This window comes from Diabrotica undecimpunctata, chromosome 8, assembly GCF_040954645.1.
Source record: "Diabrotica undecimpunctata isolate CICGRU chromosome 8, icDiaUnde3, whole genome shotgun sequence".
Lineage (NCBI taxonomy): Eukaryota > Metazoa > Arthropoda > Insecta > Coleoptera > Chrysomelidae > Diabrotica > Diabrotica undecimpunctata.
In genome coordinates, this window is record NC_092810.1 from 132,245,253 (window position 1) to 132,267,064 (window position 21,812).

General features: G+C 33.8%; 1 protein-coding gene across 1 annotated transcript in view; it reads left to right on the forward strand.

The window, feature by feature from the left end:
* Positions 1–18,817, forward strand: part of LOC140448030 (beta-1,3-glucan-binding protein-like) — a 38,802-nt gene extending 19,985 nt beyond the window's left edge. The window contains exon 4 of the mRNA XM_072541073.1: positions 18,123–18,817. Coding sequence (XP_072397174.1) covers positions 18,123–18,739 — 617 coding nt within the window. The 3' untranslated portion in view covers positions 18,740–18,817. The remainder of the gene's footprint in view (positions 1–18,122) is intronic.
* Positions 18,818–21,812: the final 2,995 nt, after the last annotated feature.

A 21,812-nucleotide genomic window follows, 5' to 3' on the forward strand; every position in this document is an offset into this window, starting at 1 on the left:
CTCCAAATACTGTATGACAAACTGTAAACATCGTTTTATCCGCGTATATCTACAGAACAGAAGATTTTTCGTATCATTCAATGGTAATATGGAGAACGCAGACAAACGGTCTCGCTTGGCGTAGCGTTATGGCACCTACACTGTATTACATTTACACAAATGATCAACAGATACCAGTAGATACTAGGATTTTCATGTAGACCATACATTGCACAACCAAAAACTTTTGTTGCTGGAGTGGAGAAAAATCTAATAGATGCCTTAAATATAATAAAAATGAACTACGATTTAATTTTAAGCCAAACCCCGAAAATCTTAGGAACGCTCCTTCAATTTTCCCAACACAGGCGCTTTCACAAAACTGAACATCCAATAGTGTGATGAAATCCTTGAACTCTGAATTTCCTATAAATACCTTGTAGATAGTTTATATCGCACGTTGTCAATCACAGAATCTTGTTTAAAACTAAAAGGCAAACTAAGGACCAGAAATAGTATGCTCCGCAAGCTTGTCAGCTAAAAATGGGGCGCACATCCTTTCACCCTTAAAACGTAAATGCTTGCACTTTTCTTCTTGCTTAACTGTCTTTTTCCTTTTATTCCGATATACTCTGTACGAGTACTAGAAACCAATTCGTTAAGGATTTTTGCTTAGTTGAGGAGATATGTTGTGGAATGCAATTTTTAGATTCCCCATGTCTCTAATAACAGTTTTATCAACGTCTGTTTTTCCTTGCAATTCTTAGAAGGCACAGATTAAAGCAAAATACTGAATTTGGTTTCAAAAATTAGTTTACGTTTTTTAACCAAGTTTGACATCTTGGCGTCTATGCATGTGTCCGATCTACCTTAAGCGATTTATTTTCCTAAACAATATATTTATAAGAGCTTTCTTTATTTAGTATGTGTTCTTATTCTATACGGATTTGTAGCAATATGATAATGAGGCTAAAAAAGTTTTCTTATTATTTTTCTTTCAAATATTCGGAGTTCTTCCTTATTTGTTTTAGTCATTGTCCATGATTCGCATTCATGTATTAAAATAGGTCTTAAGTGAATTATGCTCTGTATTGAATTGCTTTCTTCTGTTGATTCGCTTGTATTTGGTTTTTATTTTGTTGATTTTAAGTAAACCATTTTTCGTGCTCTCTTCACTTTGTTGAAGATGTCGTTTGCGGAGAGAGTTTCTTATAAGATTAATATCATTAGCAGATGCTAGGACTGCTTTGTACCTTGAGCCATTAATGAATTGCATTTTAAATAGACGTTATTTCTATTTTGGTAAGCTCTTCATTAAATTTTTGAATATTTGAATCGAGAATCTGTATTTTATTCAACTGGTTTATAACACAGAGTTTCTTGGCGCCTATCTTCATCTCTGTTTTTTTTTTGTTTAGCGTATCATTATTTTTCTTCCTATGCCGTCCCCATTAACGGAGGTTGGCGACCACATTTCTAAAAGTATCTCTGTCTTTTGCAACGTGGAATAATTCGTCTACAGTCATCTTTGTCCAGTCACGAATATTTCGCAGCCATGACTTCCTCTTTCTACCTATTTCCTTTTTGCCATCGACTCTACCCTGCATGATGGTCTGCAGAAGACTTTATATTCCTTAGTATGTGTTCCAGGTATGCAGTCCTGCGTACTTTTATTGTTCTCAACAATTTTTTGTCTCGACCCATCCTTCTCAGCACTTACTCATTGGTGACCCTGGCAGTCCATGGAATTCTCAACATTCTCCGGTATATCTAAAATTCAAAGGCTTGAAGCTTCCTAACTATTTGCGCTTTTACCGTCCATATTTCTACTCCGTACAATAGTTGAGACCAGACGTAACATTCAACAAACCTCAGTCTCAGCGCAGTATTAAGATTTTTGTCACAGAACAATTGCTTGAATTTTAAGAACGCTGCCCTTGCCATTTCTATTCGTACCCTGATTTCTTAGTCTGAATCTAATTCTTTGTTGATGTAAGCTCCCAGATATTTATATTTTTACTCCCGCATCATTATTAAAAGAATTTTGCTGAATGTCGATCTAGGGAATCCGGTGGTATGTACATGATGTTTCCATAACCAACGTTCGAAAATTTGTCTTACTGTAAAGTCATGAGGATTTTACTAGGAAATATAGTGCTGTTTAATAATAATAAAGTTCAAGCAACAATTCCTATATGCACTAACTTGGTACTGATATCTCTGCTCCCCGATACCAGGTAGCAGTCCCGAAAACAATATAACTGCTACACTCATGCTTTCAATTATCCAACGATTAGCCAGTCCAGGACTATACGCCTTATTATGGTACTGATATTGCTGCTGTCCCTCATAAGTAAATATAATATGCAAGAAAGGTTTTGGCAATTTAATAGGATTTTGTATGTTAGAATATTATTTCTCCGAGAAAGTGAAAAATATCTATTTGCTATCCGGATTTAATTCATAGATTAAATATTAAATTGCTACAAAATAATGCTATTAGCAGCAAAAAACGGTCTGATAGTAAGTAATGAGAAAACTAAATAAATTTCTTTAACATACAAGAGAGAGAACGTAGGGTAGGGCATAACGTAACAATAAACCCATATAATTTTGAAAGATTGCAGCGTTTTAGGTATCGTAGATAACGCTGTCACATAAGAAATAAAATGGAATATTCAGGTAGCTAACTGATGTAAATATAACCCACATAACACTTTTAAATCCAGAAGTCTAATACAAATCCCTAAAATCCTAAAATCCCTATTGACTTAAATGTGACGAGAACGCTGACAAAACAATGTAAGTAAAACTTAGGTATTAATTAGATCAGGATTACTAGAAAAGCCATCAGAATTATTTTCCAACTTACAAAGGTCCGAATACTAACCAATACCGAACCGGAACTAATGCCAAGGTCTAACAGATATATAAAGATAGCAACGTCATACAAGAGACTAAATCTCAACGCCAAAGTTACGCTGGCTACATCCAAAGGCTTTCTAATAACTGCATTTCCAAGTTAAACTGGGAGAATGCCCCGAGAGAAAAAATGCCCTTAGGACGTCCACGAATCAACAGGGGAGGTAACATATGGTCAGATTTAGGAATAATGGAACTACCTACCGACCCATCATATTTATCAACACATGCCTGTACAACCAACTGCTATCCAACCTACAATCAATACTTATCTGTTGGGAACTATCAAATCCATTACATGTAGTCAAACGAAGTAGGCTTAAAAAAAGTTATCTTAGGAAAGACACTAAAGAAATATTGATACATATTTTTAAAACGTTATTTACGTGGCTAAGTTTTCAATAGGAATGAGGAGACAAAAAGCAGAAAAGCCAATAGAACCTTGTTGCGTTCTGACTATACTATGACGATAACCTTTACAATATAAACAATACTTGAGGCAACTGTTTGTCTCAATTTTGTCATTCAGAATAATTATGTCTGTATTTTTTAATTTGCTAATTTCCATAGATTCTAATTTCCATAGAATCTAAATATATCTTAAGGCCTTTATTTTAAATATACTTTTTTAGTAATGAAAATACGTAGATAGAACCTGGAATATACATTTAACCTTTAATCTCTGGGATAAATCCATCTCCTAAACAATGGCGCCGATATATTTAGTTAAAATTCTGTGCACTTATTTTAACCGTTTATGTCCTTATCATTCATATATGAGTTGTGACCGATATTACAAACTCATTTACTTTTCACAAAGAGACTTCATATTAACTATACTTATTACTATACAAATCTGATTCGAAATATCGTCGAAAAGTAACAGTGTGTAAAATTATTTTTAATGAAAAGTTAATTAGCCATTTCTTATGGGGTTCAAAAGAAAAGCCTTTACGAAAATTTGAGTACAAATAAGACCACCGTAATCAGTTGTACCCTGGGTAATGAATAATTAATTAATCGGCTAATCAGAATCACCCGGTCAATATGATTTGTGTCAAATCGGTCCTTTTTAGGATAAATTATTCTAATAATGTCTATAAATATTAAGGGCATATCTAAAGATAAACACACTTTACTTTACTTAACCTTATCAGACATATGCGCTTAGCACAAATGTGACGCATTTCTAGTGCAGAAAATACATAGAAGGCAAAAAATAGTGTATTTGGTATTAAGCTGATCGCTGAAAATCACATAATAAATGTAAAAGTGCTATCTCTGCCGGCAAAGAAGCAAAGAAAAACTTAAAATGAGAGAGGACAAAACCAGTCAGCTGAAGGAACCTTTTAACGATGTTGAGCTTGGATCCACTATCTACGTATATAATGAAGAATAGTACGGCACTGACTGAAGATCTGAGCACAAAGCTTATTATAAAATTTGGACCAAAAATACAACAGTTACTGATATCCAAAGTCTTCAGATAAACAAAGCAAAGACAAAGTTGTTGCCTTGCTTAAACCTGGCAAAAACTCCAACGACCACAAAAGCTATCGGTCAATATATTTATTTTGTCAGCTTTACAAAATACTTCTCAAGAGGTAAAACAGAAGAAAAACTCAAATTAAAAGACAAAAGTTGCTATAGACAGGAAAGATCATGTACGTCACCAATACTAAATCTTGCCCAACACAGCAAAGATGGGTACAAAAGATATTAGGTATGAGGAGTGGTATTTGTCAATCTAAGCAGCAATTTGCAGTTTTCATTCAACATCTAAGTTACGTTATGCCCTACTCTACGTCCTCTCTCTTGTATGTTAAAGAAATTTATTTAGTCATCTGGGAAAAATTTCTCAAACGATATTAATATTAAAAGGGACTTTAAAGAGCCAAAGCACGCTAAACCGTAAGGTGACTAAACCACACAAAATGGTTATTTGAGAAAAATTATAGCTCGTTCCAGAAAGAATTGTAAATATAACATTAATGTAATTTAAGAAGAAACGCTGAAGAAAAAAAACAGTAGCGGTTAGCCTAAATAAAGAAAGACAAAAAGATGTAATTTAATGTTTTGAAAAAATCTGATCCGAAGACTATCTGAAAAACATTTCATAGTATGGACATCGAGCGCGGCGATGCCTTTGCCGTCTGGCGGCCTATATCGGAAACTTTTACTACCATTTGACTATTTGTGTACGATTTTGTGTATGGTTAAGTGGCACACCACAAAAAGTGTTTTTATTTTCTCTTTTGTTCAACAATTAAAATGTATTACTATACTTCTAGATGTTCCAATACAACAAAGGATAATAAACATAAAGCACAGGGTACAAAATTTTATTATTTTCTATGTGCTAGTTATTATAAACACATAAGCTATACTACAATCAAAAACTATGACCACTATGAAAAAATACGGTAGACTATAACTACATTTGTGCTTTAGCACTATAGTAAGAACAAGATAAACATCTAAATTCCTACATAATTATATTAACGAGAAGTTAAAAAAACTTCTGTTCGTTATCAGTAATAGAAAGCGCATTTCAGAATATATTATGAAAAATGTTGTTGATATTACAATATCAGATGATAGTAATACAAAAATAAAAAACAACTTACCTTTTCAAAACAACAATGAATCACTTCATTTTATCACGAAAAATTTAAAAATTGCAATGTAATTGAACCCATTTTGTGAGCTATAGTTACATTGATACTTATGTGGCAATTAACTGTAAAGTCATTAGTCTTTTCCGTCGTATCATATTTTCCTAATATTTTTTGTAGGCAAGCGGTTTAGTTTGTGTAATATAATATCCCCAATTCGTCTCATAATATTTAGTTTTCAAAACAGCTGTTAATAATTCGTTCACATTTTTTAGAGCTCTTTGCAGTCTTAGATTAACGAAACCGTTTGCAGTACATTTGAAAATAAGTCGACAGTAAGATACTTTACTTGTAGATTACTCCTTGTTAAATTAGTTTATTAGGTAAGCCTAGTTCTGCCATGGTATTTCATAGTTTTATTCTTATGATTATATCAGTGTTTGTTTAAAATCTATAAATAACTAGTTTAATGTTTTTTTTTTGTATTCCCAACATTTCTCATTAACTGCCTAATAGTGAATAATTGATCAACGATTTATTTGGGTTTTTATGGTTATGTCCATGTTTACTTTTGTAAATGTCCACGTTTGGGAACCATAAGTTAGAACAGGGAGTACGCATTGATTGTATACTTTGGTCTTAAGATGCTGTGGATATCTTTTGTTTTTAAGAATGTAGCTTAGTTTGCCAAATGCCGCCCATGCCAGTCTAACTCGTCTTTTTATCTCTGCTGTTTGGTTTTCTTTGTTACGTTTTATAGTTTGACCCAGATATATATAATCCTTAACTTGTTCTACTTCATCTTGTCCGATCCTCATTGTGATGTTTTCATCTGTATTTGTTATAATTTTGGTCTTGCTGTAATTCATATTAAGGCCTATCTTTCCAGCTTCTACGTCCAGTTCTTTCATCATTTCAAATAATTATTCTCATTTATCTGTTATCAATGCGATGTCATCAGCGTATATTAGATGGTTCAAGCGTTGTCCATAAATTTTTATACCTTTTTCTTCCCATTCTGATCTTTTAAAAATATCTTCCAGAGCCTGATTGAAAAGTTTCGGTGATATTGTGTCACCCTGTCTCACGCCTCTATTTATTTGTATTGATTTTGTTTATTCATATACTTTAATTGTTGTTTTGGCTTCCTTATATATATTGGCTATTAGTTCCGTATATCTGTGGTCAATTCATTTTCTTATTCATTTTTCATTATTCATTTGCTCGTTCTATAAGTATTTTCATACTTAGTAAATGGTCACTTGTGCTGAATCCCTTCCTAAACCAGCTTGTTCTTTTGACTGGTATCCATCGAATTTTGTCGTCAATCTATTGGTTAAAATTTTTGTTAGGAGTTTATACATTACATTGAGGAGTGTTATAGGACGGTAGTTTTTTATATCTGCTTTATCCCCTTTCTTGTGTAGGATAATGGTTACGGATTCCTTCCAGTTGTTTGGGATTCTTTTTTCTTATAATATCTTGTTAAAAACGGAATGTAGATTGTTAATTACCACTTTTCCACCATATTTCAGCATATCTGCAGTTATTCCATCTTTTACTGGCGATTTGTTGTTTTTCATTTCTTTCAATGCCTTCTTTATTTCTGATTTGCTTATTTCTGGCTGTAGCTCTGAGTTGACATTTTTTACTTTAGCCTTAAGTTGGTTTTTAATTGTTTCTGGTGGTTCCTTTTTTGTTTTATATAGTTCTGAGTAGAAATGGTGATTAATATTTATAATGTCATATTTAACGTTTGTTTCTAGTCCGTTTTCATCTTTTTTTTTGTTTATTTCACACTTACCTAATTTCGGTCTTAAGCATTTCATATTTTTGTTGTTTTGTATTACTTTTTCTATTTTTATTTCTTGTTCTTTTCTCTTATTTTTTCTTATTATTCTGCTTATTGTTTTATTGATTTCTACATATTCTATAGCTTCCTTCTTTTATCCATAAGCTTCTTTGTTTCTGTTGATATATAATTGTTCTTTTTTAGATCCTTTTTTGCTATTTCTTTTCCTGATGTAATCATCGGTGCTGTAAGTATGTTGTCTATTTCATCTATATCTTTGTCATCACTGTCTAATTTTTAAGTAAGTTGTTCTTTTAATAGGTCTTTGTATATCTCTTTATATTGCCCTAGTTTGTTTCTATCTACTAGATCCTAGTTTTTAATTATTTTTCTTTTCATTTCATAGTTATCGTCAACACTAATTTTTGCTCTGACCATCCAGTGATCGCTACCTGTTGTGAATCTGTTAAGAACTGTTACATCTTTAATGATATATCGTTCCGTGGACAGTATGTAGTCGATCTCATTTTTTGTGGATCCATTAGGGCTGACCCATGTCCACTTTCGTTGGGGCTTCTTATTGTAAAAGGAGTTCATTGCGTATAGATGCTTTTCTTCTAGGTAGTTCATCAAAGTAGCACCTCTATCATTTCTCTGACCATAGCCGAAATCTCCTATTTTAGTTTCTTCATTGTTTAGTTTTCTACCCAGTTTGGCATTGAAATCTCCAATTACTAGTATAAGACGATTTTTATGTTCTTCCATAGTCTTTAATATATCTTCATAAAATAGTTCGATATCTTCCGTCATCATAAGCTGTCGTGGGGGCATATACCTAGATAATTTTAATTAATGTTCTTCTTATTTTAAGTATGACATAGGCTGTATTCGGGTTTCTTCTTTTCGTCGAGTTTCTGATAGGCCTATGATATCTCATTTTATGGTTGTTAATTCTTCTTTCAGTTCATGTACTTATTCATCCGTAGACATCGATCTAATATTGTATGTCCCTATTGACAGGTTGACGGATTTTTTTGATTTATGTTGTGTTCGTCTTAGTGGGTTTTTGTTTATATCTATCAAAAGCGAATTATTGCGTCTCCCAGATACAGCGAGGCAGACCTTTGAGGTGTGGGATAATATTATGGGTTATTTCTGGTTTCGTCATAATTTACACTGAAATTACTAACAAGAGAGTGCTCTTACTTCCACATGTTCAAATTGATATATAGTACCAACAGATGCTAGTTATATACCATCAGTACTAATAAAATGGAAACTATCAAATTAATGTCAATTTCATTGAATAATCAAAACAATCGAAAATATAAAATATACCAAAACAACACAATAAAAGTAAAAGTAGAAGAAGAACTAACCGACCCTATTGAAGCTGGTAATGGGATAAGACAGGGAGATTTCCTGAGTCCTCTATTGTTCAACCGGATTATGGATGAAATAATAAAACGTAAGAAATAAAAGAGGATACCAAATAGGAGAAAAACAAATTAAAATAATCTGCTATGCAGACGACGCAGTACTATTCTTTCAAAGTAAAGATGATTTACAACGTATGCTACACCAATTTCATATAACCGTCAGAAAATTTAACATGTTAATTTCCTCAAAAGAGACAAAATGCATGGTTACAACAGCAAGTTTACTAATATGTTAATTGGAGCTGGAAGGTCAGATAATAGAACAAGTGATGAAGTTTAAATATCTAGGTATCACATTATCTAGCTACGGAAAGCTCGAAACTTAAGTGGAAGATCCACTGAATAGAGCAAACAGAGCCGCAGGCTGCCTAAATGAAACAATATGAAGAAATAAAAATATCGGGAAAGAAACCAAAGGCAGAATTTACAAAATTTACAATAATGACAAACGCAGCAGAAACAAGACCTGACATAAACAGGACAAAAAGGATGTTAGAAACAACAGAGATATAAACACTTAGAAAAATTGATGGTAAGACATTATGGGACAGAGCTAGAAGTACAGATATACGATGTAGATGCAAGGTGAAGAACATCAAGAACTGGTTAAGAAATAGAGGAGTAGAATGGAACGATCATATAAGCCAAATGACAACAAATAGAGTAGTAGACACGGCAAGAGACGGTTACCCAATAGGAAGACGATCAGTAGGAAGACCACGAAAACCATGGAACGGCAACTTACTGGAGGCACATTGAAAAACAGACAGAGTCATGGCTATATAAAAAGAAGAAGAAGAAGAAGAAGAAGTAGAAAAAGATACACAGGATAAACATTAAAATAGCTGCAAGAAAGAGAAAATGAATCAGTCATATTAATGTAGAATAGCAGAGGACAGAATGTTTAGAGAAAATAATGAATCAGTCATATTAATTTAGAATAGCAGAGGACAAAGTATTTGTCATAGCCTTGGACAAGTGTCCAATTGAAAAAAGACCACAGGTCGTTCAAAAAAGACGGAACTCTAGAAAGAAAATAGAATAGATTTAAAAAAAAAGCATAAACGTGTCTTTTCCTACTCTTTTAATATTGAAAATACGCAAATAGAACCTTGAATTAAAATGTAACCTTTGATATCTGTGATAAACCCATCACCTGAACAATGGCGCCGATGTATGAAGTTGAAATTTTTTACACCTATTTTAACTGTTTTTATTTTTTTATTATCTATATATGAGTTGAGAACGATATCACAAACTTATTTATTTTCCACAAACAGGCTCTTTAATACCTTAAATTATTACTATACAAATCTGATTCGAAATATCGTCAAAAAGTAATACACGGCATGTAAAATTTAAATTTTCAATAAAAAGTAAAATATTAGGCATTACTTATGGGGTTCAAAGAACGAGCCTTTACGAAAATTTAAGTACTAAGAAAACCACCACAATCGGGTATACCCAGGGTAATGATTAAATAATTAATCGGCTAATTCTTCAGTCACCCCTTTAATATGATTTTGTCAAATTGGTCCTTTTTAGGACCAACTATTCTAATAACATAATGTTTATAACTGTTAAGGGTATATCTAGAGATCAAGAAATTTTACTTTACTTAAACTGATCAGACATATGCGCTAAACACGAATCTGACTTATTTCTAGTGCAGGAAACACATATAGGGCCTAACGTAGGGTATTTGGAATAAAGCTTATCGCTGAAAACCACATTATAGATATAGACATGCTATCTCTGTCGGAAAAAAAGCAAAGAATAACTCAAAGTAAGAAAGGACAAAACCAGTCAGCTTTCAGAGAAACTTTCAACGATGTTGAGCTTGGATCCACCATCTACATATTTAATGAAAAATAATACAACTACCGACATTGAGGATCTGAGCACAAAGCTTATTACGAAATCTGGACCAAAAACACCACAATGGCTTATCCGGATGATGAACAACTGTATTCAAATTATGGAAACACCCAAAATCTAGAGACAAGCCAAAGTTGTTACCTTGCTTAAACCTGGCAAAAACTCCAACGACCACAAAAACTATCGGCCAATATCTTTATTTTGTCAGCTATTTAAAATACTTTTGCACAAGATCGTTAATATGATTTCACCGATATTTGAAGAAAAGCTCAAATTAAAAGACAAAAGTGGCTATAGATAGGGAAGATCAGGTACATTACAAATGCTAAATCTTACCCAACACATCAAAGACGGGTACGAAAAATATCGGGTATCAGGGGTGGTATTTTTCAATCCAAATGCCGCTTACGACACCTTAAATTACAAAATATTTCTCGAAAAACTATACGATATCCCCTTAGATAACAAACTCACTTATATTATTTGCGTATGCCTACACAAGAGAATATTTTTTGTATCACTCAATGTTAAGAATAGCAGATGAAGAACGGTCTCGCTTGGGGTAGCATAAAGGCACCTACACTGTATAACATTTACACAAACAAACGATCCATACCGGTAGATACTAGGACTTCTATTATATTTTTTCAAAACCCCTGAAAAACTCGTGGGTGCTCCTTCAATTTCCTCGACAAAGACGTTTTCACAAAACTGAACATCCAATCTTGTCATAAAATCATTGAACTGTAGACTTCCTATAAATTCCTTGAAAATAGTTTGTATTACACCGGGTCAGTCACAGATTATTGTTTAAAACTAAAAGGTAAATTAAGGACCAGAAATAATATTCTTCGCAAGCTTGTCAGCTAAAAATGAGGCGCACGTCCTTCCGCCCTTAAAACATAGACGCTTGTACTATATGCTTCTGCTGCCGAATATACCTTGTTAGACAAATTAACCATTCTTTCTATTAATTTTAACACAAAAATATCTATTGTAGCACTTAACCATATTTATTTTGAGATAACCTTCTATCAAGATATCATATGTAGTACACAAATAAGACCAGAACTAAAATATTAAAAAAGCTTTATACAATATATCGCAGAAGATTGGATAAAATAAAAGTAGTTTTTATTATTCAGATGCTTACATAAAATGTACAAAGACATACTCACGTAAACAAAATATATTACGAAATTTCTTGAACTAATTGAACTAATAAAATTATATTAAATAAAAAAACAACATCTTTAAAAATACAGAAAAAATAAAATTTTCGATGCAAGCGAACATTCCATTCAATAATAAGCCCAAATCCTTTTGTATCTACATACCTGTTTTCTAAAGAACCAGTTACATTTTAGTACTTAGTTATACCAGGTAATATAATATCCTCTGTTACACAGTGTAATGCGTATGACATTCCACTGTCTACAAACAGTAGATAAAAATAAGGAGCCCATATAAACCGTTCAGGGTATATGTTGAAAACATACGGTATAATCGCACAGTTGCCAAACTCTCAGAGCTTAATTAAACCGATAAACGTATGGTTCAAATATACAATGAAGAAGATCTGAACGACCCCTATAATATATACACGTGAACTAAGCGATATACATTTATGATACAGGGGTATTTACGGGCTCCAAAAAATTTTTATAAATTATTAAACTCTACATGTTGATGAATCGACTGAACCAATATTACGGAATTGTCAAGTGAGCTCCGTATATCGGTATCCACTTGACCACGGAGCTCAATTGAACCTGAATTTTAACATGGGCGGAGTTCACTTAATGCCGTAGATATATATATATATATATATATATATATATATATATATATATATATATATATATATATATATATATATATATATATATATATATATATATAGATCGAAAAACATCCGAAAAATTTAAACACCAGAGATGATGCCCAAAGACTCCCAAATACGTGGAAAACAATTCTGCAGAAAAACGTAAAAATTAAAATAGCGAAGAAGACCACGCCCACTCTGCGCACAGGACCAATGACAAGAAGCGCAACAAGATATTTAAACTCAGCGTGCAGCGACCGAGAAATCAGTTCGCCTGTAACATCAAGACGAAGCAGAATCTGACTTGACAATGGCAAGTGTGACCTTGCCGAAACGTCGTCAAAACAATGGTTTTTCTAAAAACCAAAAATATTTAACGCGGAGTCAAACCGGAAAACAACTGAAACCATATATATATATATATATATATATATATATATATATATATATATATATATATATATATATATATATATATATATATATATATATATATATATATATATATATATATATATATATATATATATATATATATATATATATATATATATATATATATATATATATATATATATATATATATATATATATATATATATATATATATATATATATATATATATATATATATATATATATATATATATATATATATATATATGGTTTCAGTTGTTTTCTGGTTTGACTCCGCGTTAAATATTTTTGGTTTTTAGAAAAACCATTGTTTTGACGACGTTTCGGCAAGGTCACACTTGCCATTGTCAAGTCAGATTCTGCTTCGTCTTGATGTTACAGGCGAACTGATTTCTCGGTCGCTGCACGCTGAGTTTAAATATCTTGTTGCGCTTCTTGTCATTGGTCCTGTGCGCAGAGTGGGCGTGGTCTTCTTCGCTATTTTAATTTTTACGTTTTTCTGCAGAATTGTTTTCCACGTATTTGGGAGTCTTTGGGCATCATCTCTGGTGTTTAAATTTTTCGGATGTTTTTCGATCTCTATGGCTTCTCTGATTACACGTTTGGCCTTATTTTCGATGTTGGCTAGCATTGTTGTTCCATTTAAGTCTATTTTATGTCCTGTGTTTATGACATGTTGTGCTAGGGATGAAGTTTTTTCTTTTCTTTCGATGGCGTTTCGATGTTCTTCGCGTCTAACCTGTATCCTTCGATTTGTTTGTCCGATGTACGATTTATCGCAGTCTTCACACGGGATCCTGTATACGCCTTGATTTTCTAATGCAACTTTTGTTTTTGCTGATGGTAATATGGTTGCTATTTTTCTGTCGGTGTTAAAAATAGTTTCTATTTGTTTTTTCTTAGAACTCTGCTGATTTTGTCTGTCGTACCCTTTATATAGGGCAGGATAGTTTTACCGACTGGTTTTTCTTCTTTTTCTGGATCTTTGCTGTTGTTTCGGGATTTATGTGCTTTTTCAATCATGAACATGGAGAAACCATTTTTTCTTAGACTTGTTTTGACTTTGTGCATTTCTTCATTCTTATGGTCCTCATCTGCCAGTTTCTCAGATCTTGTTATTAAGGTTTTTATTACCGAATTTAATTGTGCAGGATGATGGTGTGAGTCTGCGTGTAAGTACCTGTCAGTATGGGTTGGTTTTCGGTATACTGTATGTCCTATGCTTCCATCTTCTTTCTTAATAACTAACACATCTAGGAATGGAAGTTGTTGGTTATTCTCCCGTTCCATGGTAAACTGTATTTTTGGATGGATATTGTTAATGTGTTGTAGAAATTTATTAAGTTTCTCTTCTCCGTGCGTCCAGATAATAAATGTGTCGTCAACATACCTAAGCCACAGTTTGGGTTTATGCTCTGCTGTTTCTATTGCTTTTGATTCCATATCTTGCATAAAAAGGTTGGCTATTACGGGGGACAGTGGTGAACCCATCGGTGCTCCTTCGACTTGTTTGTACCTCTGGTCCTTGTAGATGAAGTAGGTGTTGTTTAAGCAATGCCTCGTTAAGTTTAGTGTATCCTGTGGTATTGGATATTTTCTATGTATAATTTCTAATGTTTCTTCTACTGGGACATTGGTGAATAATGAGATTACATCAAAGCTCACTAATAAGTGTTCAGGTTCCAGAATAACGTCCTTGATACGGTCGATAAAGTGGCTTGCGTTCTTGACGTAAGAATCCGCTTCCTCCGCATATGGTTGTAGCTGGTCAGCCAGAAATTTTGCCAGTGATTGTAACGGTGATCCAATAGAGCTGACTATTGGTCGTAATGGTAGCTCTGCCTTATGTACTTTAGGTAAACCGTACAGTTTTGGACATCTTGACGACTTTTCTCGTGGAATAAGCTGGAACTGTTGTTCTTTCTTGATGTTTGACGCTTGTATTTTGGCTTTCGTTGTTTTCTCCAGATACGTTGTTGGGTCTGTTGCGATTTTTTGATATGCACTATCGTTTAGAATGTTTTTTATTTTTGTGTCGTAGTCTTCAATGTTCATTATGACAGTAGCGTTACCCTTGTCAGCTGGAAGAACGATAATGTCTTTGTTTTGTTGTATATTCTTCAAGGCTTTCTTTTCTTCGTAAGTTAGATTCTTTTTCGGAGGCTTGGCTGTTCTTAATATTTGTGATACGTCTTGTCTAATAATCTCGGCTGTTTCTGATGGTAATTTAGTGATAGTCGTTTCCACTTCGCTAATGATGTTTTCGATGGGAATACGTGTCGGTGCAATAGCAAAATTAAACCCTTTGGAAAGGACACTATTTGTAGCTTCATCCAAAGTAAGATTTGAGAAATTGTAGACTAAATTATTGGATTCTGTTGTTGGTAGTTCCTTATTCTTTGGTCGTTGTTGTAGTATCAATTTCTCAAACTTTTTGATTTGTTTTTTCTTGGTGAGATCAGCATCTGTCTCCGATCGAAAGTTTGTGAGTTTGTCGAAGATGTTCCACATAATCGGATGTACTTTGTTACTTAGTGTGAGATATAGCTTTAGCAACTCTGAATTTACTTTATCGATGTCTCGTCTGGAATCTTGAATTGCTTCTCTAGTAAGTGCTAGACTTGCCCTTTTTAAAATATTCTTAGTTTTATGGTTGTTTTTGTGGAAACTTAACTTCATACAAGTGGGTATTATGGCTTCATCGCGGCAGCGTTCTAAAAAGGTTAGGTTACAAAGTAACTTACCTCGCTTTGACCGTAGTTTTTCATATCGTCTAAGGTCTCGTAGAATTTCCTCCCCGTAGAGGTTGATTATATTGAATTTGAAATTTCCGCGGGAGCTATATGTGGTTTCAGTTGTTTTCCGGGTTTGACTCCGCGTTAAATATTTTTGGTTTTTAGAAAAACCATTGTTTTGACGACGTTTCGGCAAGGTCACACTTGCCATTGTCAAGTCAGATTCTGCTTCGTCTTGATGTTACAAATGCCCAAATGCCCAAAGACTCCCAAAGATGCCCAAAGACTCCCAAATACGTGGAAAACAATTCTGCAGAAAAACGTAAAAATTAAAATAGCGAAGAAGACCACGCCCACTCTGCGCACAGGACCAATGACAAGAAGCGCAACAAGATATTTAAACTCAGCGTGCAGCGACCGAGAAATCAGTTCGCCTGTAGCGAAACAGCCAAGCCTCCGAAAAAGAATCTAACTTACGAAGAAAAGAAAGCCTTGAAGAATATACAACAAAACAAAGACATTATCGTTCTTCCAGCTGACAAGGGTAACGCTACTGTCATAATGAACATTGAAGACTACGACACAAAAATAAAAAACATTCTAAACGATAGTGCATATCAAAAAATCGCAACAGACCCAACAACGTATCTGGAGAAAACAACGAAAGCCAAAATACAAGCGTCAAACATCAAGAAAGAACAACAGTTCCAGCTTATTCCACGAGAAAAGTCGTCAAGATGTCCAAAACTGTACGGTTTACCTAAAGTACATAAGGCAGAGCTACCATTACGACCAATAGTCAGCTCTATTGGATCACCGTTACAATCACTGGCAAAATTTCTGGCTGACCAGCTACAACCATATGCGGAGGAAGCGGATTCTTACGTCAAGAACGCAAGCCACTTTATCGACCGTATCAAGGACGTTATTCTGGAACCTGAACACTTATTAGTGAGCTTTGATGTAATCTCATTATTCACCAATGTCCCAGTAGAAGAAACATTAGAAATTATACATAGAAAATATCCAATACCACAGGATACACTAAACTTAACGAGGCATTGCTTAAACAACACCTACTTCATCTACAAGGACCAGAGGTACAAACAAGTCGAAGGAGCACCGATGGGTTCACCACTGTCCCCCGTAATAGCCAACCTTTTTATGCAAGATATGGAATCAAAAGCAATAGAAACAGCAGAGCATAAACCCAAACTGTGGCTTAGGTATGTTGACGACACATTTATTATCTGGACGCACGGAGAAGAGAAACTTAATAAATTTCTACAACACATTAACAATATCCATCCAAAAATACAGTTTACCATGGAACGGGAGAATAACCAACAACTTCCATTCCTAGATGTGTTAGTTATTAAGAAAGAAGATGGAAGCATAGGACATACAGTATACCGAAAACCAACCCATACTGACAGGTACTTACACGCAGACTCACACCATCATCCTGCACAATTAAATTCGGTAATAAAAACCTTAATAACAAGATCTGAGAAACTGGCAGATGAGGACCATAAGAATGAAGAAATGCACAAAGTCAAAACAAGTCTAAGAAAAAATGGTTTCTCCATGTTCATGATTGAAAAAGCACATAAATCCCGAAACAACAGCAAAGATCCAGAAAAAGAAGAAAAACCAGTCGGTAAAACTATCCTGCCCTATATAAAGGGTACGACAGACAAAATCAGCAGAGTTCTAAGAAAAAACAAAATAGAAACTATTTTTAACACCGACAGAAAAATAGCAACCATATTACCATCAGCAAAAACAAAAGTTGCATTAGAAAATCAAGGCGTATACAGGATCCCGTGTGAAGACTGCGATAAATCGTACATCGGACAAACAAATCGAAGGATACAGGTTAGACGCGAAGAACATCGAAACGCCATCGAAAGAAAAGAAAAAACTTCATCCCTAGCACAACATGTCATAAACACAGGACATAAAATAGACTTAAATGGAACAACAATGCTAGCCAACATCGAAAATAAGGCCAAACGTGTAATCAGAGAAGCCATAGAGATCGAAAAACATCCGAAAAATTTAAACACCAGAGATGATGCCCAAAGACTCCCAAATACGTGGAAAACAATTCTGCAGAAAAACGTAAAAATTAAAATAGCGAAGAAGACCACGCCCACTCTGCGCACAGGACCAATGACAAGAAGCGCAACAAGATATTTAAACTCAGCGTGCAGCGACCGAGAAATCAGTTCGCCTGTAACATCAAGACGAAGCAGAATCTGACTTGACAATGGCAAGTGTGACCTTGCCGAAACGTCGTCAAAACAATGGTTTTTCTAAAAACCAAAAATATTTAACGCGGAGTCAAACCCGGAAAACAACTGAAACCACATATAGCTCCCGCGGAAATTTCAAATTCAATATATATATATATATATATATATATATATATATATATATATATATATATATATATATATATATATATATATATAGGATATTAATATTTTTAAAGATAACCTTAATCATATATTTTAGCAATTTGGTTGTTACCAAGTAAATGGGTTTATGGAAGTTGGCCAACATCTGGAGAAATCGACATGATGGAAAGTAGAGGAAATCGACAGTATTATTCACGCAGTGGACAAAACGTTGGAACTCCATTAGAAGCTAGTACTCTACATTGGGGACCTAATCCACAAAACAACAAATTCATGAAAACTCACTGGGAAAAGACCTCATGGAACGGCGGATGGGATAACGCTTATCACAGATATCAATTGGAATGGACGCCTGAACATATCAAATTTTCAGTCGATGATCAAGAGGTTGGAACAGTTACACCCCCAGCTGGAGGCTTCTGGCAATACGGTGATCTTCAACCATCTGGATTGCCAAACCCATGGGCACGTGGAAGTAAGATGGCTCCATTTGATGCCGAGTTTCATATACTGATTAATTTGGCCGTTGGAGGGGCCTATTTCCCTGATGATGTAGATAATAAATCCGGTAAAAAACCTTGGACTAGTACTCAACCTTACCGTGAAGGTATGACAAGGTTCTGGCAGGCTAATCAACAATGGAAACCAACTTGGAATTTGAATTCAGATGACTCGCACCTTAAAGTTGATTATGTGAGAGTTTGGGCATTGTAATTAATGTAAGAAAAAAAAATGAAATTTATAAAAAAAAATAATATAAATTAAAAAAATAAATATCAAATCTGTCGTTTATTTAAATTCGTTTTAATCTCATTAGAATTATAAAATTTAAATCAAAATATTTAATTAGATTATTTTCATTCTTTCAGTATTAATCATCTTTAATTCTAATTAATTATGTGCTACATGTGAATGAAAAACTAGAGAATGAAGTACCAAAAGCTGGAGACATCTAAAAAATATCCGCATGACAACACCAGACGATATTTTAGCCATAATGTCACTTAAGAGGTGGAAAAGTTAAGTTAAAATTTATTCAAGGAGCAGAAAACACAGTTGACATAGAAAAGCACAAAAAACATATGAACAGAAGAGTCCTGAAGATCAGAAAATATATTTGAGAAACTATTAAAACATGTAACAAGCTTCACGTACAACTGGTAATAATATTTCAATCATATCTCAGCAAGAGAGAAATAGCATGTGCATAAAATGAAAGCTACCTTTGACCTATATTCTTAACTTGGGTATACTGACTAATCTATGACAAATAATAGAAGAAAAACTGAAATAAATACAAAACTAATAAAAGATTTTTAAACAATTTATCACACGGCCACAATAACAATCAAACAGGAAAATAAGGTTGGGAAAGTTACATTAGAACAAGATTGGGCTTTCACTTAATGACTGCAGACTGTATACATACGTATAGATAATAATGGAGCAAAATTATGATGCCAGGAGTGTATGACAAGGAAGCTTGTGGAAAAGTACAAGAAATGTGCATTACAAGTAAGCAAAGTATGTGTGTTTAGGTCAGTTTAGGAGGACAATAAAGAATCATTTAATTATTATGTTTCTATATGGTGTTAAGGCACAATAATTGATTGTAATGAAAATTACATTTTTAAATAACTTTTGACGTTTCGATTTCCACTCCAAAACTCGTTTTCAAAAAAGATATTTAAAATGTATCTTTTTTTTTTTCAATTAGAGTCAGCGATGATTTATATGGACGTGGAAAGTTTGCAGACATAATTATGAAAAAATAATACAATCAAAGCAATCCAAATTTTTTAAATAATAATATGTTATGCGATGAGGCCATTTTTTTAATTAATGGTAACGTAAATCGACATAATTGTAGATACTGGTTACGTAATAATAATCGTTATAGATTTTAAACTACAATAACAAAACTAAATATTAAACACTTTTGCAGAATGTCAAGAAAACGAGCGGTCAGAAGATCCACGCTTGGCGCTGCAAGCCATAGCAAACGGAATGATCATCAAAGGTGCTGTCAAGCGTAACAATTCTTCGCTCAACCCTAGGTCTTCGTTAGAGAACACAAAGTCTCGTAAAAAAGCTTTAAAGATCACCGCTGTTGTCTGCAGGACAAGAAAATGATCTTGTCAAAAGAATTCACAGACCAGCTGAGGTAGGAATGCCTATTACAAGAAAGATTCTAATAAAAAGTATATTTTATTACGCTACAATAAATCACATACTAAATCCGTTTTCTTAAGACTCGAATAAAGCTGGTAGAAAACGGCTTAAGTTATTGACTCATCCAGACGTAGCTAGGCGAAAAGCTCGACAAATGAATATGGCTCGAGCCCAAAAAATGAATAAAACAATAATTGTTAATTACTTTCATAGATTGAGAGATACCATATAAAAGCTAAACCTATTTGACAAACCTGGTAGCATGTATAATATATGTCTGAGAAGTGACGTATTGTCAATCCATTAACATCAAACTATTTTTGCTAAAACAGGAGTAAAACGTGTACATTTAACCGCACCCGAGCACGGAGAAAACGTGTCAATTGTAGGCTGCAGAAATGCGCTTGTTAATCTGCACCGCCTTTTGTGCTTTTTAAAGACCAAAGATTTAAACCTGAATGGTCTGATCTTTTGCCCCCTGGCTCAAAACCTATTATCACAAATAAAGGTAGTATGGCATGCAAAGCATTTGTTTCGTGGCTTGACCATTTGTCTTCATTCAGAATCCCTGGTCATACCCTACTAATACTTGATGCAGCTGAAAGTCAACTAATTATTTCTATCGTTGAGTCAGCTAACCGCATGGACATAACAATATTTTGTCTTCCTAGCAGCACATTACATGAGTTGCAACCTATAGATTAACCAGTATTTAAAAGCATTGAGACATTTTGGAACCAGAAAGTCCTACAGTTTTTAAAAACAAACCTTGGCAATGCGATTACTAAAATGAGGTTTGGATACATCTTTACTACAGTTTGGCTAAAAGCAATGACACCATCAAACATTATCTCCGGTTTTGCAACCACTGGTATTTATCCGTTTAGAACAGACGCTATAGAGAAGAAGACGAAGTAAACCATAGAAGCTCGCAAGATTTATCAGATGTCGTTAGAAGTTCTAGAAGTCGATTGAACACGCAGAGAAAAACAAGGCGACTACAAGCGGATATCAAGTGCCAGAGAAAACTAATAACAAAAAGTGAGCATTTAATTACTCTCTCAAGTAGCGAATTATCAGAGAATCATTATTAGAATCTATGAAAAGATCCAAGAAGAGCAGTAGCTCTGAGATGACAGTCCACTAATTAAATTAAAATATAAACAGAAAGGCAATTCGATTGCAAAAGAAACAACAAAATGTAATCCGGGCTCTAATTAATTAACAACTTCTGACTGCAAATTCTTAAACAGTTCTTTTAAAGATACAGGATGGCAGACATGGCTGACTACACCGAAAATTAAATTACCCACCGTGAAAAGGAACCCAGCTTTAAACAGTAAAGTTCAGCAAATTACCAACGATTTGCACCAATACCAAAATTGAATAATCCAATCAAAGTTGTCAAAAAAGCAACGGGCAGTACGGCAAAGAAATCAAGAAAAGAAGAACAGTGGTATTGTTTTCTTTGTAATAGCTGCAATTAATTTCAGGACTTTCTTGTGTAGTTTTTGATTTAAAATTTTATTAAATAAGTGGTCGTTGTACCCATTGTTTACTGCTATTTGCTTAATGATATTTAATTTTGTCTCAAAGTTGTATTTTAACATCGGAA